Below are 20083 nucleotides of genomic sequence, written 5' to 3'. Positions count from 1 at the left end.
CCATTAAAATGGAGTGAGGTGGTGGCAATGTACGCTGCCCTCAGCTCCTTCAGGGAAGGACAGGATAGAAAGTTAGTAAATAAATATAATACATTAACTTTTTAATGAAAATGAATAATTTGAAAGCTGTGAGATGTTCACAGGTGGACTTCAAAGCTTTAATTTTAACAAAGTTTCTCACTATTTATACCAGCAACAGGTTTTTCTTGAGGAAAGAACTAAAACCTCATAAAATGCAGATATGTTACAATGCTTTCATAGAATCATAGAGTTGGAAAGGACCTCCAGGGTCATCTAGTCCAATCCCCTGCACAATGCAGGGAATTCACAACCCCCTCCCTCCCACACCCCCAGTGACCCCTGCTCATTGCCCAGAAGATGGCAATTTAATAACACTAACATTACAACTTATTAACTTATTAACACTAACATCACAATTTATTAAAACTAACAGGACAAACTAGGGGATACCAAAATGTTTTCCATGACGTGGTGACCGCCATTTGATGAAGTCATTTAAAGGTCATGCTGAAGTGCAGCTTAACCTTTATCATAGATTTGGCGAAAACATAGTGGTGGGATTTAGCATTCGGGTTCCTGACATCCTGTAAATTAATTAAGAAAATGCACTGCTTTTCTGCTTGCCAATCTCTAATCCTGTAGGTTTTGCTTTCAGTTCACTGTATTCTGGAGGGAAAAACTAAAACAAAATATTAAACTTCACTGTATTTTGGGTTTTCTCTTTGTCTACTCTATCCAGTACCAGAAGCAGAATGCTTCTTATATCAGTTGCTGGGGAGCACAGGTGGGGTGATACTGTTGCAGTCATCCTATGTGTGAACTTCCTACAAACAGCTGGTCAGCCACCGTGTGAACAGAATACTGGATTGGATGGGCCTTTGGTCTGATCCAGCATGGCTCGTCTTCTGTTCTTATGTCCTAGAAGCCCGTCCCACTTAATCTCTGGTATTGAAGGACTGATAGTGGTACATTCAGTTGCATTAATTGCAGTGTTCAAATATAATTATTGTTATTACCTATTGTTAGCGGTCAGGTCTACCCTCACATTATTAAGAAGGCTTATGAATATGGAATATCAAAAGTTCCTCTCCTCATGTGCTTTAAGCCCAAGCAGGCTGCTTGGCTAAGATGGAAAACTACTGGAATATGAGTATGAGGTCAGACTAGCTTTAGCCCCCACCCCAGAGATGTGCAGAACTGAATAACAAGAGAGTCTCCAGAAGCTCTTGAATTAATCTTGTCATCCACCCTGCCGATCTTTCCTGATCCCATTTCCCCATCTGAGTCACTCAGAAACTGATAAGCCTCACACATCCAGCCATCAGGAGTCATCAATCATCGTTTTACACCTTTAGTTCCTCTCAGGAAGGTACAATCAAGCCCTCCCAGTCCTATTGTCCCACCTCTGGAGACAACCATCAAGCTATTGTTTTAGGGCAGACACTCCCAATCCTACCTCAGGACATGTTTCACAGAATATCTGACTGTCCTGCCATGTGCTCAGTGTGCATTCTGGAATTCCCCTCCACACACCCTCAGACTATGTCTGAGTCCCCTTTTCCCCCTTTCATGAGATGCTGGCTATCTGTGCTGCTCCTCCACAGAACTTTCTTCGCTCTCCAAAACTTTCCTGGAACTGGTAAATATCAGCCAACCCTTGAACTTCTATTCCCACTTTCCTCATTGTTTCTCTAGTTAGCTCTGTGTGTGTGTGCTGTGTGTGTGTATTTGCTGTGTGTATTTTATGCCATTGATCTTTATTATTTTATAAATAAACCCCCCCTTTTGGTTGAACATCTGCCTGTTTTTGAAAGAGTTCTCTAGAGGAAGGGATCCTTGTATACATAGGCATAAAAGATCCATAAGTTACTTGCCCCTCGCTGCCTCTCCTTGCATGCTAATTCCCCCAACTCGTGAGGAGACCTTCTCATTGGGTAACATTATCCTTGCAAATCATGAGAAAACATTAATTAAATTCCTCCTCGAGAGAAGCCAAATTATTGTAGCTTAATACATTAAATCATTTACAGATTTCATGATAGATTAAACTGACAAAAGGAAGAGGACAAACTATCAGGATCAGAGTTGTGGCAGCAAATTGATAGGGTGTTCAGAATGTTTCTGCAAACAGGCATTTCAAAATAATCTGCATTTCCAGAAAGCTGCATCAGCCCTCTAAGGGAATATTATCTGCATTCTTAGCTGCATTATTACCTGGCTTGCCAACAGCAAAATAAATTGCAACCAAGATTCAAAGTAAAGTACTACTTCTCATTTTGATTTCAGCCAGGAATCTCACTCATGTTGAGGCTTCAGGAACAAACCTTGAGTAAAAATAACCAAGAAGCCTATTAATGCTGCCTTCCCAGTTCCTTGTGATCCACTGCAGTGATTTACATTATTTATTTTCTGCCAGTCTAATGTTTTGTTTATTATTATTAAGCTATATTGGTTTATATATTGATCTAATTACAGTACAATATCTATGTACAAAGATCAAGGTGGGCAGCCATGTTAGTCTGTCTGTAGCAGTGGAAAAGAGCAAGAGTCCAGTAGCACCTATAAGACGAACAAAATTAGTGGTAGAGTATGTGCTTTCGTGAGCCACAGCTCACTTCTTCAGATACCTCATACCCTACCACTAATTTTGTTAGTCTTATAGGTGCTACTTGACTCTTGCTCTTTCCCATCTATGTACAAAGTCCTTTTATTTCAGATTGCAGTGGCTTATACTTACTTAGTTAATACCTTATTTATATGAGCTGTATTTAGTTTTTTCTGATGCCTCTAACTAGTACTGCACACTTTAAAATGTGCTAGTATTTCTAAAGCCTGGCCAATGGACATAAAATAACAAAATTGGTAAGGGAAAAGATCTGCCATTTCAAACCATGGTAAATATATACTGCTGTTATGAAACCTTCTATTCATACTACTATGACACAATACAGAATCTGCATGCTCTCCTCTGCCTTGATTGCTACTGTAGATACTAGAGTTGGGCATGGACTGGGAAAAACCCATGGGCCATTGGTCTGTGGTGTTCCACAGACCATGGACTTTTCACAGTCCAGGACTGGTTCACGAACCAATGGGTTCGTCAGTTTGGGCTGGCATCAGGTGCGCTTTAACTCCCCTTAGTCCATCTGACTGGTCGGCCCGCCACAGCTGGAGCAAGGGGGGATTTAAATGTTAAAGTGCTCCTGGCACTGCTTGCCAGCGGCTCCAGGAGCACTCTAACCCCCCCTTGCTCCAGCTGACTGGTGGCCCATCAGTCAGCTGAAGCAAGGGGGGATTTAAATGTTAAAGCACTCCTGGCACTGCTTGCTAGTGGGGCAGGAAGGCTTTAATGGACCATGGGCCAATGGACCAGCAAAAAGTTCATGGGGTTCATGGAAAACAGGTGTTCCACGACCCGCTGGTTCCCGAACACCAAATTATGTTCAATTTTGGTCCATTTTCCGGTCCGTGCCCACCTCTAGTAGCTACCATGTCTGTCTTTCCATGGCACCTTGATCTGCAGGTATTATCAGATAGTAATTCTTCTCTCCACGCCGTAAAGAACTTCACTTGCTGATGGGTGAGGCTCATGTTTCTCTTAACTTTGCAACAGGAGATCAGACTAGTTTTTTCTTAGTCACTTTTGAAACCCTATTATGGAATATAAACATGACAGAACCTAAAGTGACTACTTCAAACATTCATACTGGAGTAACAAGTTGCTGTTCATCTATTTACCAACAAGTGTATTTAAATTATGTGGATTTGGATGAAAACTCACAAAAATTACATCAAATTTTTATGATTTGTTTTGCCCAGCAAACTATTGTAGGTTAGTTGTTGTAGATTTTCCAGGCTGTATGGCCGTGGTCTTGGCATTGGCCAAGACCACAGCCGTACAGCCTGGAAAATCTACAACTAACCTTCTCCAGCCATGAAAGCCTGCGACAAAACTATTGTACTTTTAATCCCAGGAAAGTAGAAAGATAGAAGATAGTGCTCTCATGTAAACGTAACACAAAAACTTAACTGCTTCCCAATAGAACCAGAAAACACTTCACTTGGCTTGGATTGGGTCCATTATTTGTTAAGAAAAATAACATCAGGCAAAGTGGGGGGTTGGGTGGTGGGTGGTAGGTCAGAAACTGACCAAAAAAGTACACCAACATCACCTGCTACACCTTTCCTTTATCTATAGTAGTCCAATTACAGATGATGCCAGATTACAAACTAGGGTATGGCCTACAGTTAGTGTCCAAGGTGACAAATCCTGGAGGGGTCTAATAATGAGATTGCCCTGTCTTTGGAGCATGTTCATTAATAAGATCATCATCTGTAACAAGATTACCCTGTGGCTAGATAATGTAGTGAATAGGTTGGTATTGAGATGGGAAAGTCTACAAAAGTAATTAACTGCTGAGAAGCAGTTCAGTAGGGGTACCTGCTGAAGGGGTAGAAAGCCTAGCTTGGACTACATGCCACTAATCTCATTCAAAATACTGGAAACAAAAATAATGGACCTGGAAACAACTTACTATACTTTCAGAACAGGGCTTACTATACTTTCAGAACACAAGAAAACCAACAACTGGGAAATTCAATAAACAATACAATAGGTTGTAGATAACAGCCAGTGCACAGTAGTACAGTTTACACTCCCTATCTATCAAAGTATCTCTTTGAATCATTTCTTTAGAGCACAACTCTACTACCTGTGTATGAAAGCCTTTCTAATTAATTTGATTTTGCACAGATTGCCAAAAGCCAGGTGAGTGGGAGTATTCCTGACCTCATCAGGCAGGCTGTTTCATAGGGTGGAGGCCACCACAGAGAATGCAGGCAACTGTTGATTTTACCCATTTGCAGGGTGGGCCCCAAGGCTCTGTTCAGAAGAGTGAAACTGCATAGGTAGAGCATAGGAAGAGAAGTGTTCCTATAGATATGAAGGATCATAGTCATGAAGAATTTCTATGTGAATTGAATTGAACTCAGCGTAGCTAGTGGAGTGACTACAGAATGGGAGTAATATGCATGCTCTGCCTGGCTCCTGATAATAATTGAGCTGTAGGATTCTGCAGCAACTGGAGTCTATGAGCTGACTGTGAGTGGATCCAGGCAGCCAGATCAGCAATGTCAAGGTGGGGGGGGCATTGTCTGGGTTAGAATGAGTCTGTGGAAGACATTCTTTTCAACTGCATTAACTTTCTTCTCTAGCAGCAGTGCTGGATCCAGTATAACCCCCAGGATCCTAACGGAATCTGCAAGGGTCAACTGAACCCCACTGAAAGTATGGAGTACAATATACTTAAACATCTCTGCCTTCCCAACCAGTATCATCCCTCTCTTGTCTTGGTTTAGTTTCAATTTTTTTTGCTTTCAGCCAACTGATCACAGCTATCAAGCAGCAATTTAAAACCTCTACTGCATCATCAGGGGATTTGGATAGAGAGATATAGAACTGCTATGAATTATTTCTCCCAAAGATGTTTCATAATGGTTGAATAACATGGGGGGGGGATAAGACTGCACCTGTGGAACCCCATAAGATAACTGCCACCATGAAGACAGATGGTCTCTAACAGCAACCCTTTGAGTCCATTCCATGAGAAACAATTTAAACTAACCCAAGACACTTCCCCAATATCCACTTCTGCCTCCAAATGCCTCAATAGGCTGGCATGACCTATTGTGTGAAAGGCTGGAGTCAGATCCAGGAGAAGCAGCAATGAAGCATGGCCTTTGTCAGCATTAAGATGGCGGTCATCCACTAAAGCCACCGGAGCTATCTGCATCCTTTAGCCCTGCCTGAAACCAGACTGGAAAGGGTCCATAGCATAAGATCCAAGAAGACTTGTAGCTGGTCTGCTACTGCAGATGACTTCTTACAGTTTTGATGTTGGAGTCACAACAACAAGCCCAGTAAAATGAGGAACGTATTTCATTATGGAAAGTCAAGGGTCGCTACTGTTAAATTTTCTGATTGGCTTCAAGCCTTTGTTGACACAAAAGCCAAAATCACAAATGCACCAGACTTTAACCATAACTTGGCCTGCTCCTCTGAGCAAAGCAGATTAACAAACTGATGACAGAGGACAAAGAACAACATATCTGTCTGTTCCACTGAGCTAAACAAAATTAGTTGGCAGATCTACAATGCAATCCTGTGCACTGGACTTAAGCAACTTTACAAAGGATTGCACCATTAGACTTGGATCCACTGGAAGTCCCCAGTTCCACAGGAGCATCATTCGAGGGGCATTTGGGAGTGCAGAGAGAAGGGAAGAAGTGAGAAAGTTGTGTTCCATGGATGGATATCCTTTCGCCCATTGAAATGCTCCAGTAGATCCAAGGCCTTAGTTAACTACTAGCTGCTAGTTTGAACTGAAACCATTATCTAGGAGTTTACAAACACAGCCAGTATTGCTTAAAAATAATTTGTATTATGGTTGTTGTGGGTTTTCCGGGCTGTATTGCCATGGTCTTGGCATTGTAGTTCCTGATGTTTCGCCAGCAGCTGTGGCTGGCATCTTCAGAGGTGTAGCGCCAAAAGACAGAGATCTCTCAGTGTCACTGAGAGATCTCTGACACTGAGAGATCTCTGTCTTTTGGTGCTACACCTCTGAAGATGCCAGCCACAGCTGCTGGAGAAACGTCAGGAACTACAATGCCAAGACCACGGCAATACAGCCCGGAAAACCCACAACAACCATTGTTCTCCGGCCGTGAAAGCCTTCGACAATACAATTTGTATTATGTCAAACCAGTTAAGCTACGGAATATGGATTTAAGTCCCATTATGTTTTCTGCCCAACATTCTACTTAAGTAATTATCCCATCTCTTTCTGTATGGTGTTTGACTCATAACCCTGGAAGGATGAAACATAAGGAGCTGCCTACAAAACCCATTCATCTCATGCCTCTCTACCTTGGTCTCCTCCTCCCCCATCAGAAGCCATCTGGATATTGCTTTGAAATAGATGGATTATGGATAAAGTTGTCAAAGGAGATTAGTGTGATTAGAAAGGCATTAATCCTGTCAAGAAGTAATGGTCAAGTATTAACCTGCAGCAGTTGCTACAAGACTCATGTTTGTTTTCATTCATTCGCCTCTCTGTCATGTTCTTGTTTCAAAATTGTTTGCTAAGGAAAAGCCCCTCTTAAACAAGATTGCCACTAAAATTCCCCTTAGTCAACAACATTAGAGATGATTTGATGTAGCATGATAGTTGTTTGACAGAATAGAAATACCAGTTTGGGCTTGCTGTTGCCTGTGGATTTTATCAACTGGTCTGTGGATTTACCTTTTATGACAGCATGAGTTTTCTAATGTACCAGCAGGTAAGATAAATGCAACAAGATGTATTTTATTTCTGTGTATCATACATTATTGTTAGAGTTGCTTCACAAAACTCTATGAAGCCATAAAACAAACATGTGCAAGTGAAGTATATATCTGGCTCCATGTATCATACTGGTGAATTTATTGGAGAGCCACAATTGCTTGCAATTCCCTGTCATGTAGCTGTTTCTTATTTAACATGAAATGGCTTTCTGATGTGGGGAACCATTGCTAATTTTGTTTATTTAGAAGAAAGAAAAAAAAGAGCTACTTTGTGTATTACTTTTCTCAGTATCTTTACAGAACACACATTTCCCCCCTCTGAATGCATGAGTCTATATATTTTTGATGATCAGCGGATGAAACATTCCTCTTGTTGCTACAATTGAATGAGCCAAATATATTCTGGTTCCTATCCTGATATCAACTTTTAATACAGGTAAACAAAAGAGTTGTTCTTTGCAGATGGTTGTTTGGAAGAAACTATCCAAGCTCATGCACAACAGAAGTGAAACTTATGTCCATTAATGTTTTGTAATTTTCAAATCTAAAGATAATAGAAAACTATCCTAGAATTGTTGAAGCAGAAAAGGCAGGTGTCCAGTACTGTGGAATACTATGAAGAAATGCACTGTAAGTTTTCCTAATTAAACAAGGCTTTATAATATATGAATGGGGATGACCCAGTAGGGAATCTGAGCAGAAAGCCAGAGGATTATCAAAAATCCAACAGCATTATGAAAAGGAATCCCTTCTAAAAGAGATTGTTCTGTACTTAGCTATCTAGAATTTGGATCAGCAAATAAAAGACCAAATGTGTCTCTTCTTGCATTTATGTTCTTTATGAAGACATTTATTTGTTCATTTTTTAAAAATGAAAATTATATGAAACAGAAACAGGGAGTTGAGAAGTACCAGTTTTTAAAAACCAAAGAACTTACAGTGAGACGGTCTTAGTCAATACTTATCCTTTTGGCCTAACTACAGGATATGTGCCCAGTGGCACCTTAGAGACCAACAAGATTTTCAGAGTGTAAGCTTTTGAGAGTCAGAGTTCCCTTCTTCAGACACAAGTAGGAATGGAGATCCCTGAGCCTTTATATCCAAGCCAAAGGTGGGTGGGGTGTTACAAGGGAGGGCATCAGGACATAAAGGTACAAAGCAATTTGTTTAGATGGGAGGGATGTAGCAAAGGAAGACGGCAGGATGTAAAGGTATAATGCAACTTGATTAGAGCAGCAATTAGTATCTATAGTGAGATAAAAATCCTAAGTCTCTGTTCAACTCTGGATTGGGTGGTGGTGATGTCCATTGTTCTGAATTTGTGAATAAACTCCATTTCATCGACCTCACATTGTAATCTCTTTGGAGCATGTTCATCACCGCTTAAAGTTTTTCTGTTTAAGAAAAGGCACTTTTAGGTTAGCAATCAAATGTCCTGGAAGATTAAACTGTTCTCCCACTGGCTTTTGAGTGTCGTGATTTCTAATGTCAGATTTAGGGGCGTGCACTTCAGATTTCCAATTCGGGAAAAATACTCGAATTGGACCCAATCTGTAAAGAGTCGGGACTTACAAATAGGAGCCAGCATGCTGGCCCCGATTCAGAAATCCAGAATCAAAGCTTCCTGAAGCATTCAGGTTGCTTTGAGAAGCTTTGGGCCCAGGGCTGGCTTCAGTTGGTGGGGTGGGGAATTCCCCCGCCTGCCAGCTGAAGTTTAAAGGTCCCTTTTCCTGCCGCTTGCAAGTGGCAGGGCCCTGCCAGCCAGCTGGCTGCTGTGGGCCCTGGAAGCAATGGGCCCTGGAAGCAATCGTGCGGTGGCAGAGGAGCCGGCTCCAGGATGTCCCGCCCCTCAAATGGCCACCGTGGCAGCGGAGGTGGGGGAGGCCTTCCCTGCTGGCCAGCTAGCTGCTGTGGGCCCCAGAGGCAGCGAATCCAGCTTTCCACACCGCCCAGCTGGCCACTGCTGGTATTCCAGGTAAGTGGTGGGGGCGGAGGGAATAAGTGGGGGGTGGGTGGGGGCAGGGGGCTAAGTAGGGGAGGGTGGGGGCTGGGACAAAGCTTCCCCCCTCACTTTGGCATGCTCCGAATCTTTATGGAGCATACTGAAGTGATTTAAATACCCGGGGTTCCCCAAATCCCCCCCCCCCCGCTTTGGGTAAACCTGAAGTGGGAAACCCAAATCTTTCAGCCATGCACATCCCTAGTCAGATTTCTGTCCATTTATTCCTTTGCGTAGTAACCTAACTATTTGTCCAGTGTAGAGAGCTAGCTGATGCAATGGAAGCCGCATAGAAATCCTTCTTTGGAGCTTTCACCGCCATCTCATAGGCTTTCATAAACATCCTATAAGATGATCTTGCATCTTTGTCGCGAGATCACCGCTACACTCGCTCAAGCTGTCTCAGCTTTCACTTCATCCATCGTAGCTCCTCTGTATACCGGGGAGCCAGTCTGCTGCGGGAACGAACAGGGCGACGGGGGGGGGGGGGGGTGATTGCTTCGACGGCTTTAGAGAGACAGACTTGCCTATTTTCTACCAGCTCATCCAACGAACCACCAGGGAGTATTGGATCCTGCAGAGCATTCTGGAAACCAAATGGATCCATAAGTCTCCGCAGGCAAGCATAAATAAGTTCGCCGCCCTTGCAGGGGCGGGGGGGATCTCCAGCTGAGCCTTCAGAACCGAGTGGTCTGACCATGCCACCAGTTCAATTGTTTCCAGATCCTCATTTATCCCTATCACAAAGATCAAATCCAGCATGTGGCCTGCTTGATGTGTGAGGGTTGAAACAATTTGGGAGAATCCTAGTACAGCCAAGGAGGATACCAGGTCCACTGCCTGGGAAGAGGCGGCATCATCAGCGTGGACATTGAAGTCTCCCAATACCAGGGCTTTTTTTCAGGGGGAACATGGGGGAACGGAGTTACGGAACCTCTTGAAAATGGTCACATGGCTGGTGGCCCCGCCCCCTGATCTCCAGACAGAGGGGAGTTTAGATTGCCCTTTGTGCCGTGCAATCTAAACTCCCCTCTGTCTGGAGATCAGGAGGCGGGGCCATCAGCCATGTGACCATTTTCTCTGAGGGCAACCCATTGAGTTCCACCACCTCTTTTCCCAGAAAAAAAGCCCTGCCCAATACTATCAGTTTCGGGTACTCCAAGGCCCATCCACCATCCAGCCTGACTCCAGCAGGCGCGACAGGGTATCTGATGGTGTGCTAGGCGGATGGTACACCACACAGATAGGCAAACTCTCCTCAGCACCCCACACTAGGCCTACACAATCAATGCCAGAGATCTCTGGGGTTACCTATCTTATAGAATGCAAATGTATAACAACATCAAAGCTTAATAAGTTATGGTTTATTTTTAAGTTTAATTTTGCTCTAGGACAATGTTATTAGAATATTCTGCATAATAATATATTCTGCAGAAAATGCATTAAAGCAATAGGAACAGATGTTCTAGAGGTTGGCAAAATAACCTAACCTCAATCAAAAATAATCGGAGGCTAGAGGAAACTATGCCTTCTATGAAGTTAATATTTCCATTATATTCCTCATTTCCAATTATGTTTTGAAAAAATAAGGCCCCAACTTCCCCTACACTTGATTCCAACCACACTTTTCAGATATTTTATATCAAGAAATTACAAGTTTGTGAGGCAACCTGTAATTCCTAATATTTTTGACTTGTACATCAGCTAGGATAAACTGTAATTTTTATAACTGAATGCCAAAATAAACGTTTTAAAATGTCACAAATCAGTCTAATATGAATGGCGTTGGCCCATGGAGACTGGAGGTAAGAATGCTGACATTCCTTAATGTTGGTGGATGTTTCCTTAAACGGGAAGGGAGATAATTATTGGGAGATGGCTCTGCTGAAGTACCCATTAAGGCTTGGAGAAAGAAAGAGTAGTTTGATTTGGAAATACCAATATATTGAGATGCTGGTAGCTGTGCATTGACTGAAGCATCTTAGTGTTATAAAATCTCTCACCTTCTCTAGGGATAACAAAAACAACAACAACATTTGATTTATATACCGGCCTTCAGGACAACAACAACCACTCAGGGCAGTTTACAAAGTGTGTTATTATTATCCTCATGACAATCACCCTGTGAGGTGAGTGGGCTGAGAGAATTTCTAGAAACTGTGACTAACTCAAGGTCACCCAGCAGGCTTCAAGTGGAGGAGTGAGGAATCAAACAAAGTTCTCCAGATTAGAGTCCTGCCACTCTTAACCAACACACCAAACTGGCTCTGGATCTGTTGTGGAATAGCAGATGATGTGCTGAAATATAGGAGAGTCTTTCTACCTCTACCTATGTTCTATTTGTATTATCCTACTATATAAAAGGCAGACCATGTTACTGATGACTCGCTTCTTATTCCTGCACATGTGCAGTATGCCGTGCATGCATAGAGCGTGGGGATAAGAAGCGAGCGGGGGCAAAATGGTTTGCCTCTCCACTGCCTCCACAGGCCCAGAAAGCAGCAGTGGGAAGGCCTGGCATCATGGCACCGGGCCTTCTTGCTGTGGGGCTTTCAGAGGCCCAGGAAGACCCAGCCCAGCAACAGGAAGACCAGCACCACAGTGCCGAGTCTTCTCGCTGCCGAGGAGTCTGCCACCCACTGCTAAGGAGCCTGCTGCCGAGAAGCCTGCTATGGTGTGGGCCTGTGTCTCCTGGCAGCCTGCTGCAGCACAGGGCTGCCTGGCCCGCTGTGGTGTGGGGCTACCTAGTTGTGGCAGCCCGTTGTGGCCCAGCCCGGCAGCCCAGCCCAGCAGCCTGCTGCAACATGGGGCAGCCCAGCCTGCCAGCCTGCTGATGCATGGGGCTGCCTGGACCGGTGGACTGTTGCAACTCAGCCCGGCCTGTTGCAGAGTGACCCAGTCTGGCCCAGAGTTGCGCTGCAACCTGGGGCTTCCTGGCTCATTGTGGTGCTGAGCGGCCTAGACAAGCTCGTTGCAGCATGGCCTGCTCCAGCCCATTGCAGTGCAGCCCAGCCTGGCCTGGTGGCATGCTGCAACGTGGGGCTGCCTGGCCCATTGTGGTGCCAGCTGGCTCAGATGAGCCTGTTCCAGTGCAGCATGGCCCATTACAGCATGACCTAGCCTGGCCCGGCGGCACTGCAGCGTGGGGCTGCCTGGCCCATTGTGGGGTGGCTCGGCTCAGCGCCTGCAGCTAGAGCCCATTGTTAATACAACAGGCTCTAACATGAAGCCACTCGGCTGGGCAGGGAGAAGACTATCTCCCTGCCCACCTGATCAGCGGGTGAGGGGGGCAGTGGGGGCAGCACTGTTTTCTAGGGCCCGTTTTTTTTAAAACAGGCTCAGTTGCTAGTTTGTAAATATAGCAGATATTTTTAAAATGCTGTAAGTCTCCAGTTCTCACTCTCCTCCAAAGGACACCAGCCCAGGTGGTGCTGTCTCTGGAACTCACTGCTTAAAGAATTAGTCATCAATACACGCAAACACACTTGCAGTTAAATATAGATTAGCAATTTTAATTAATCTAATCAAGTAAACCAGTTTCGTGAATAGATAAGCTTGCTTTTTAATTGAAAAACAGCATAAAATATTGTCTTTTGTCAATTACCACTTTATGTGTGTGGACAAAACCTTTCTTCTGTTTGTATCATAATTAAAAGTTTTACAATGGTGAGACCATATTCACAGTGATAGGATTCTATTGCAGCACTTCAGCTGTTTTTAGGGATTTTGTTATAATGCTGGGTGGATTCCCCCATGCGCTTTTCTTTCCGCTACCTTTGCCTAAGAGATGGAAGGACATTTGTGTGTGTGAGAGGGGAGTTTGGCTTGTCCTCAGCCCTCCCTTCTTCTCTTGTTTCTTCAGTCTGGTGCCACCACTCAAGCTATGCTATAGCAGCTAACTTACAGGTGGGGCCTGAACCTCTCCTGAAATTATAACTGGTCTCCAGACTACACAGATCAGTTCCCCTGGAGAAAATGGCTGCTTTGGAGGATGAACTCTATGTTATTATATCCCATTGAGGTCCCTTCCTTAACCAAACCCAAGGCACCACCCTCACATCTCCAGGAATTTCCCAACCCAAAGTTGGCAACCCTATGTTCTCCCTTTTTCTCCCTGTGGCTTGAGGCAAAAATAAGAAACTCTCTGACCAGCTAACTATCTGTAGCCCAGTCAGGAGTTTCTGGTCTATTGCACACAGGAGTACAGTAGTCAGGTGCCCTGGGTGAGATCCTTTGACCACAGTCTGTGCTCTTTAAAAAAAAGGAAAAGATCTTTATTTACCCCAAACACTATCAAATCACTAGAGCACAAGGGCATTGGAAAACTATATCCAAACACTACAGAGCTAATACAAAAATAAAACATATGAAGCTAACTAATTTGTAGAGTCACTGGGATTACCTTGGCATTCCCTTCCCTGGAACGGATGCAAGCCTGCAGGAACTTTGAAAATAGAGGCTGGTCAAGATAGACTTCACTCCCTTTGCTCTCAGGACCTTGCCTTGCATTCTTTTGACAGGATGTCCAGACCTTTTAACCTTTCCTGTCCCAGCTGGGAGGGCTTCACTTTGACCTATCATGAAATTTGGAGTGGGTCCCACGTGCACTGCTTTGTACCTTTTCTCCAATCCAATCAAAGCACACATCCCTTTATGGTCCAATTCAGGATATCAAACAGCAATCTATCTTGCCTCTTCCTAGCAGGTGGGCAAATGGTCATTTCCAGTCTGCGTAGTTGTCTCCATAAAGGAATCTCAACTTTTCTCAGCCTGTAGTTTATAATAACTTCATTCCCAAGAAAGCATGTTTTCTCTGAGATAAGGTCATTGCTGAAGGTTAATCAAGGTATCCTGCATTTCTCTGACAGAACAGAGATAACTTTGTGAATTGGTTAACTCCTCCGAAAAGTCAAGTTCACAGCTTGGAGTGCTCTTGGATCTATTGTTGTCACTTGATAAGCAGGATGTAGGGGTGGCCAGGAGTTCCTTTTTATCAGCTGAGGCAGATTTGCTATGTTTGGCCATTCCTAGAGTAAACGGAATTGGCCAATATCAGATGTACCTTGACAACATCCAAGTTAGACTACTGTATTGTGCCCTATATAGTATTGTCTTTGAAAATTGTTCAGAAGCGTCAACTGGTGCAAAATGTGTCTGCCAGTGTTTTAACAGGGGCCCACCATCATGAATATTTTAGTCCAGCAATTTATAAGTTGCGTTGGCTTCAGTGTTGCTTTCAAACTCACTTCAAAGTGTTAGTTTTGAACATGAAAGCCTTACATGGTTTGGATCCCAAGCACCCAAATGATTACTTTCACCCATATGATCCCTCAGGTTCTGAGTTCTCCCAGTGGCCTACTGCTGCAGGGACCCACATTATCTAATGCAAGATTAGCATGTTCCAATGAAAAGAGCTTTTTATGCTGCTACCCCCAATTGTGGAACTCCCTTGGTGGCACAGCTGACACCATCTTTAGAAGAACTTTGTTGTCCTATACTACTGTTGTGTTTTAGTGGAGTTTTATACTGATAATATTTATTTGATTAACTGATAAATTGTGCTATTTTACTATGTTATCTGATACGTTATATGATCCGTTTTTCTGATACTGTTAGCCTCCTTGGGGATTATTTTCAAACAGAAAAATGGGAAACAAATCCTCTAAAATATAAGCAAATAACAAACTGTATTCTATGTTGTTATGCATTACACATTACATTTTCCTAATTCCGAAAAAGTAGTACACATAATATATCCAAAATTGGTTAGTGGTATGTTGTTTTTCAGTAAATATATACATGAGTACGAGTAATTTTAGGATATTTGGTTTCTGAAATAATTTTATTTATTTGTGTACATTAAATATATTAATTTGTCACAAAACATTATTTATGTGAGTAGACTGTTTTGTAATCAGATGTTAACTATTACATAGCTATTACATACTATGTAACAAAACTAATTTATTAATATAAAAAACTGAAATACAAAGTGTAGTTAGAATCAGGTGTAGAAGAGGTTGCAGCTTGAGTAAAGAAAATAACACTGAATGTTTTTAGTTCATGAAGTAAATGATTCCACACGGGCTCTTGGTCTATTATTTCTATGAAGCCTTACGTGTATTTAATACTTTTCTGTAAAGCAAAAAGTGAATGCCCTACACTGTAAAGAAATAAATCTCAAATATCAATGCAATCCTTATTTCAGTCTAAGTCCACTGAATTCAATAGGCTTAGACTGGAGTAACTCTTCTTAGGATTGCACTGAACATTACATAAACATAAAAAGAGTTACATGTACTGTTATATATGTGGCAACAGATGGAGTGGGGTAATGTGGTTGCCTGTGCAACAGCACAGCGGACATTATGTAACTTGTTCGCCTGTTCTTATTATTTCCCAAACAAGGGATTATTTATGCTGACAACCGTTTTCTATATAACAGTGGTTTTTAACGAACTTTACAGCATGGTACAAACCATAGGATATTGAAAGTACAGACAATAAATCATTAAAGGGATAAATACATGTTATGCAGAAATGCACGTTTGAACCTTGAAGGCATTTTTCTTTAGAAAAGCTACTTGATGAGGAGTGAAGGAGTGACTCTATCCCTACTGGCTTCTTACCCGTTCTAGATCTCTCCTCATGGGCTTTCATGGGTGTGTCTACTTCATAAGTAATCTGATTCAACTACAATTACAATTTCTACAAGTTTTTACTGGCAAAAACAAATGAGTACTCCAGTCAGTGACCTTCTGAGGTAAAGCTGTAACTTTTTCTAAATCATTTGACAATAGACACACATACATCATATAATTTGTCTTTAACATATAAACTAAGAAACAATGTAGATAATACTGAAAGTGAGTTTCATTTTCTCCTTCAAAGAAATTAAGTTGCAAATCATTGTAGTCAGTAACCAGTTAAGAGCAGATATTCATTTACTCACCTTGAAACAACCAGTGGTAGAATAAGCATTTTCAGCATTCTCATAAGTAACTCTCCAGGAAACTGGAAATAACTAATTTCCTATGAAAACAAAAAGCATCTTAAGTTTAGGCACAGGAAAAACACTTTTATTTCTTTGCTCTTAGGTTTCATCTCACTGTATGTGATACAGATGGTGAAAGGGGAAAAGATATAAAAATGAACAGGAGAAAATGAGGCTTTGGTGATAATAGGCTTGTCTCACACATGCAGTGCAATTCTAAGCATGTAGGTGCATAAGGAAATCCCACGGAGTTCTATGGGGCTCCCTAACAAGTGTGTTAGCATTGCCATCCTAAGCAGAGTCATACCCTTCTTCAATGGACTCAGAAGGGTGTAACTCTGCTTAGGATGGCAGTTAGATAATTTGAACATAAACATATTGCTGAAAGCTATCACATGATTACTGTTAATAAAAGAAAAGAAGCTGGCCTTAGGTGCAGTCAAGAAAACAGATATTAAGGCTTCTGTCAATTAAAGGTATCTTTAAAGGTATTAAGATATCTTTCTGTATCTCTCTTAATATCTCATGTTTCCCTGAGGGATAGTTCCTATTCATTAAAGTACATCCTGCTAACAAAGCCCAAAACAAAACTATAAACGTCTCTCTTTCTCTCAGAGCACACAAACACTGCATTCTTTTCCCATTTGTATCATATGAATTACTCTATTTAAAATCAAACTAAATTCTCAGTTGACAATAATGCATATTGGGCACTAATTTGTCTAGAAGAGCAGTATATAAGCATACACTGTTACATATTTTATATAATACATTTTTAAAAGAATGTTTATTATTCAGCAAAAACTTTCAGGAAACCACTTCACTGCGGCTTGTCCAATATTAACAGTCTGTTCTGATTAGAAATATTAAACTTAAGCATCTTATCTGTCACATTTTGTTCCATTTCAGAATTCAAGATTTTATGCAAATATGTCATTCTACCATGTTTTTTATTAGTTCTGAGATACCTGAGACATCTCTATACACCAAATATACAAAACCTGTAAAATTAACAAGCAATGAAACATCATATTTATAGAACCAGGCAGACTTCATGAAATATGCCCTCTAATTTGTGACAATCTCTCTTTTGTTACAAACTTTTTTTTCTGAGCAGGGCTACACATGTTTGTTACTGACCTGTGGGGAGAGATGCCTGGTCCTGAGGAAGAATCCAAGAAGACATCCAACTATGACAGATAATACTGAGAGAATGAGCAAACCATTTCTTTTACAGACATCCTTGACCCGAGCCAACATTGCATCAAAAGCCACTGCCATGCTGTCCTTGGCTCTCTCTGGAAGAGACTCAGCATCCCATGGAGACAGGAACTTCACCAGCCGCTCTGGTTATAGGCAGCTCTGGCTTGGTATAGATTAGATCAAAGCGTTTCTAGTGCTGCTTAGCTGACCTGTAGGGTCATCTCTTCTGCCAATAGCCACCAAGCATGCAGCTGGCATTATTTCCAAATTAATACCAATAATCCTATTAGAGACTACATCAATAAGAACCTGGAAGAAGATTAGGGACTCTGGAAAACTAGAACAGAGTAGAGTAGTATTTTTGAAACAAGTGTGCTTTCTGAGTGAAGCAGCACTCTATATGAAAAAACAAATGAATATTATGATGTGTTTGTCAACCTGTGCAACAATGTCCTTCATGGAAGAGCCTATCAAGAGAGCAGGAAAAGCTATGCAGAAAGCGTGTTTCCATGCAAGACCTAGGTGAGTAAGACTGGTCAAACCAGCACAACAGGGGAGAAGAGGCAAAAGGCTGAAGAGCTGAAAGCAGGTTTACTTTCCATTATTACTACTGGGATGAGGGGAGAATGGACAGGCATGGCCATAAAATGTGTTACAAGGCATGTTAAAGCCAAGAGGAATGCTCTGGAAGGCTGCTAATGATAATTGGCATTTGTTGATAGTATGGAAATTTTGGCCAAGGGACAAGGGGATGAGAAATTTACTTTCAGAGGATTATGAGATATGAGGGTGGTTCTCCTTTCCTTGGTTTTCCCCTCAGCATTCCAAACAATTATTATTATACTGTTTATGGACCCTCACCATCTTCCTTTAAAAACAATTCATTATTGTTATCCAGATAATAATACAAAGATAAACTGCAGCCATATACCAGGCATTCCACAGAATACAAAATAGAATGGGGGCGGTGACTCAGTGCTAGAGCATCAGCGTTGTGTACAGAAGTTCTCAGGTTCAATCAGTCTCCCTTGTCTTCAGTTAAAAGAAACGGGTAGCCTGTGATGTGAAAAACATCAGCCCAAGACCCTGGAAGGCCACCTCTGTCAGTCAGAGTGGACAGTACCAACCTAGACAGACCAGTGGACTGATTGGTAGAAACCAGTTTCATGCGTTCATGAGACATGTCTTTTTTTTTAAATGGAGCCACAATTTAAAATGCAGAATCTTAAAATGCAAAATCTTCTTCCCATGGAGAATACTACCATGGGAAGTTGTATAAAACATATGTAAATACCACCATTAGCAATTGGATAGAATGCTCAGGAAAAACCTCTAAAAATGAGATCCACAGTTAAGTATGCTTAAGCCCTTTGACTGGACATGCTTCATGATGGTTTGGAAAGTTAGAATGAGTGAGTGGAAACTGTTCCATGTATAATGAAAATCTCAGGAAAAAGCATCAAGGTAGATACAGAAGACAGATAAAAATGAACAGATCCCACCCCTGTCCGTAGAACTAAGATTTATGCTGCTGTCAGGAGCTGTGCAGTTCATTTCTGTGCATGCTTTTGTTATTTTTATTTCATTTTATTTATAGTCTACGTTTCTCACTGAGATTCAAGGCAGATTACATGGTATAAATCAGTAAGATCGCTAACCAATACAATAGGGTATGGATTGCAGAAATTTGAAAAAAAACCCAGAAATCTGATACAAAGCTGAAACAATGCTGAAACAAACATAAGCAATTTAACATGACATATTAAATGATGTGAAAACTACCCAGTAGGAGCATGCATACAGCAACAGACAGTATATAGTAGTACAGTCCACAGTCCCCATCCTTTTACTAAAGTATTTCTTTGATCCATTTTCTTACAGCACAGCCCTATTATCTGTATATTAAAAAATCCCTCTTATATAATTCAGATTTACATAGTTTTGAAGAAAACCGGGAGTTCTGACCTCTTCAGGTAAGCCATTCCATAAAGTAGAGGCCACCACAGAGAAAGAACATTTACTTCAGAAGACCCTGTTCTGATGAATGAAGCTGCTGTGCAAAAACACAGGGAGAAAGGTAGTCCCATAGATCTAAGGGACCAAGGCCATTAAGGGCTTTGTATGTGATAACGAAAAACCTGAATTGAACCAGGTGACTGATGGGTAGCCAATGGGGTAACTGCAGAATGGGAGTGAAATCCCTGCTCCACCTAGCTCTTGATATTAACTAACTGTGATGTTCTGCACCAACTGGAGTCTCTGAGTTGACTTTGAGGGGAGACCTATATAAAGTGCATCACAATAGCATAGTCTTGAGGTTATCATGGCATGGATCACGGTGACCAGATAAGACATATCAAGGTAGGGGGGCCATCTTCTTAGTTGCACTGAGTTAGTAGAAGGCATATCTGAAAGTAAGTCACCAATGAGCAAATGGGACTTACTACCAAATATGCATAAGACTGTAGCTTTATTGTATATCCTGCAATTTTTTTCTGCCTAGAAGTAGGACCCATTGGACTCA

General features: G+C 41.9%; 1 protein-coding gene across 1 annotated transcript in view; it reads right to left on the bottom strand.

The window, feature by feature from the left end:
• The window catches only part of SLC1A7 (solute carrier family 1 member 7), a 73274-nt gene extending 55637 nt beyond the window's left edge, over positions 1–17637 (bottom strand). The window contains exons 1-2 of the mRNA XM_054980797.1: positions 17497–17637; positions 16315–16394 (exon numbers count right to left, since the gene is read on the bottom strand). Of these exons, the coding sequence (XP_054836772.1) occupies positions 16315–16394; positions 17497–17637 (221 nt within the window). The remainder of the gene's footprint in view (positions 1–16314; positions 16395–17496) is intronic.
• Positions 17638–20083: the final 2446 nt, after the last annotated feature.

Source organism: Eublepharis macularius, chromosome 5, assembly GCF_028583425.1.
Source record: "Eublepharis macularius isolate TG4126 chromosome 5, MPM_Emac_v1.0, whole genome shotgun sequence".
NCBI classification, from domain to species: domain Eukaryota; kingdom Metazoa; phylum Chordata; class Lepidosauria; order Squamata; family Eublepharidae; genus Eublepharis; species Eublepharis macularius.
This window is presented reverse-complemented; position numbering and strand designations above follow the sequence as displayed.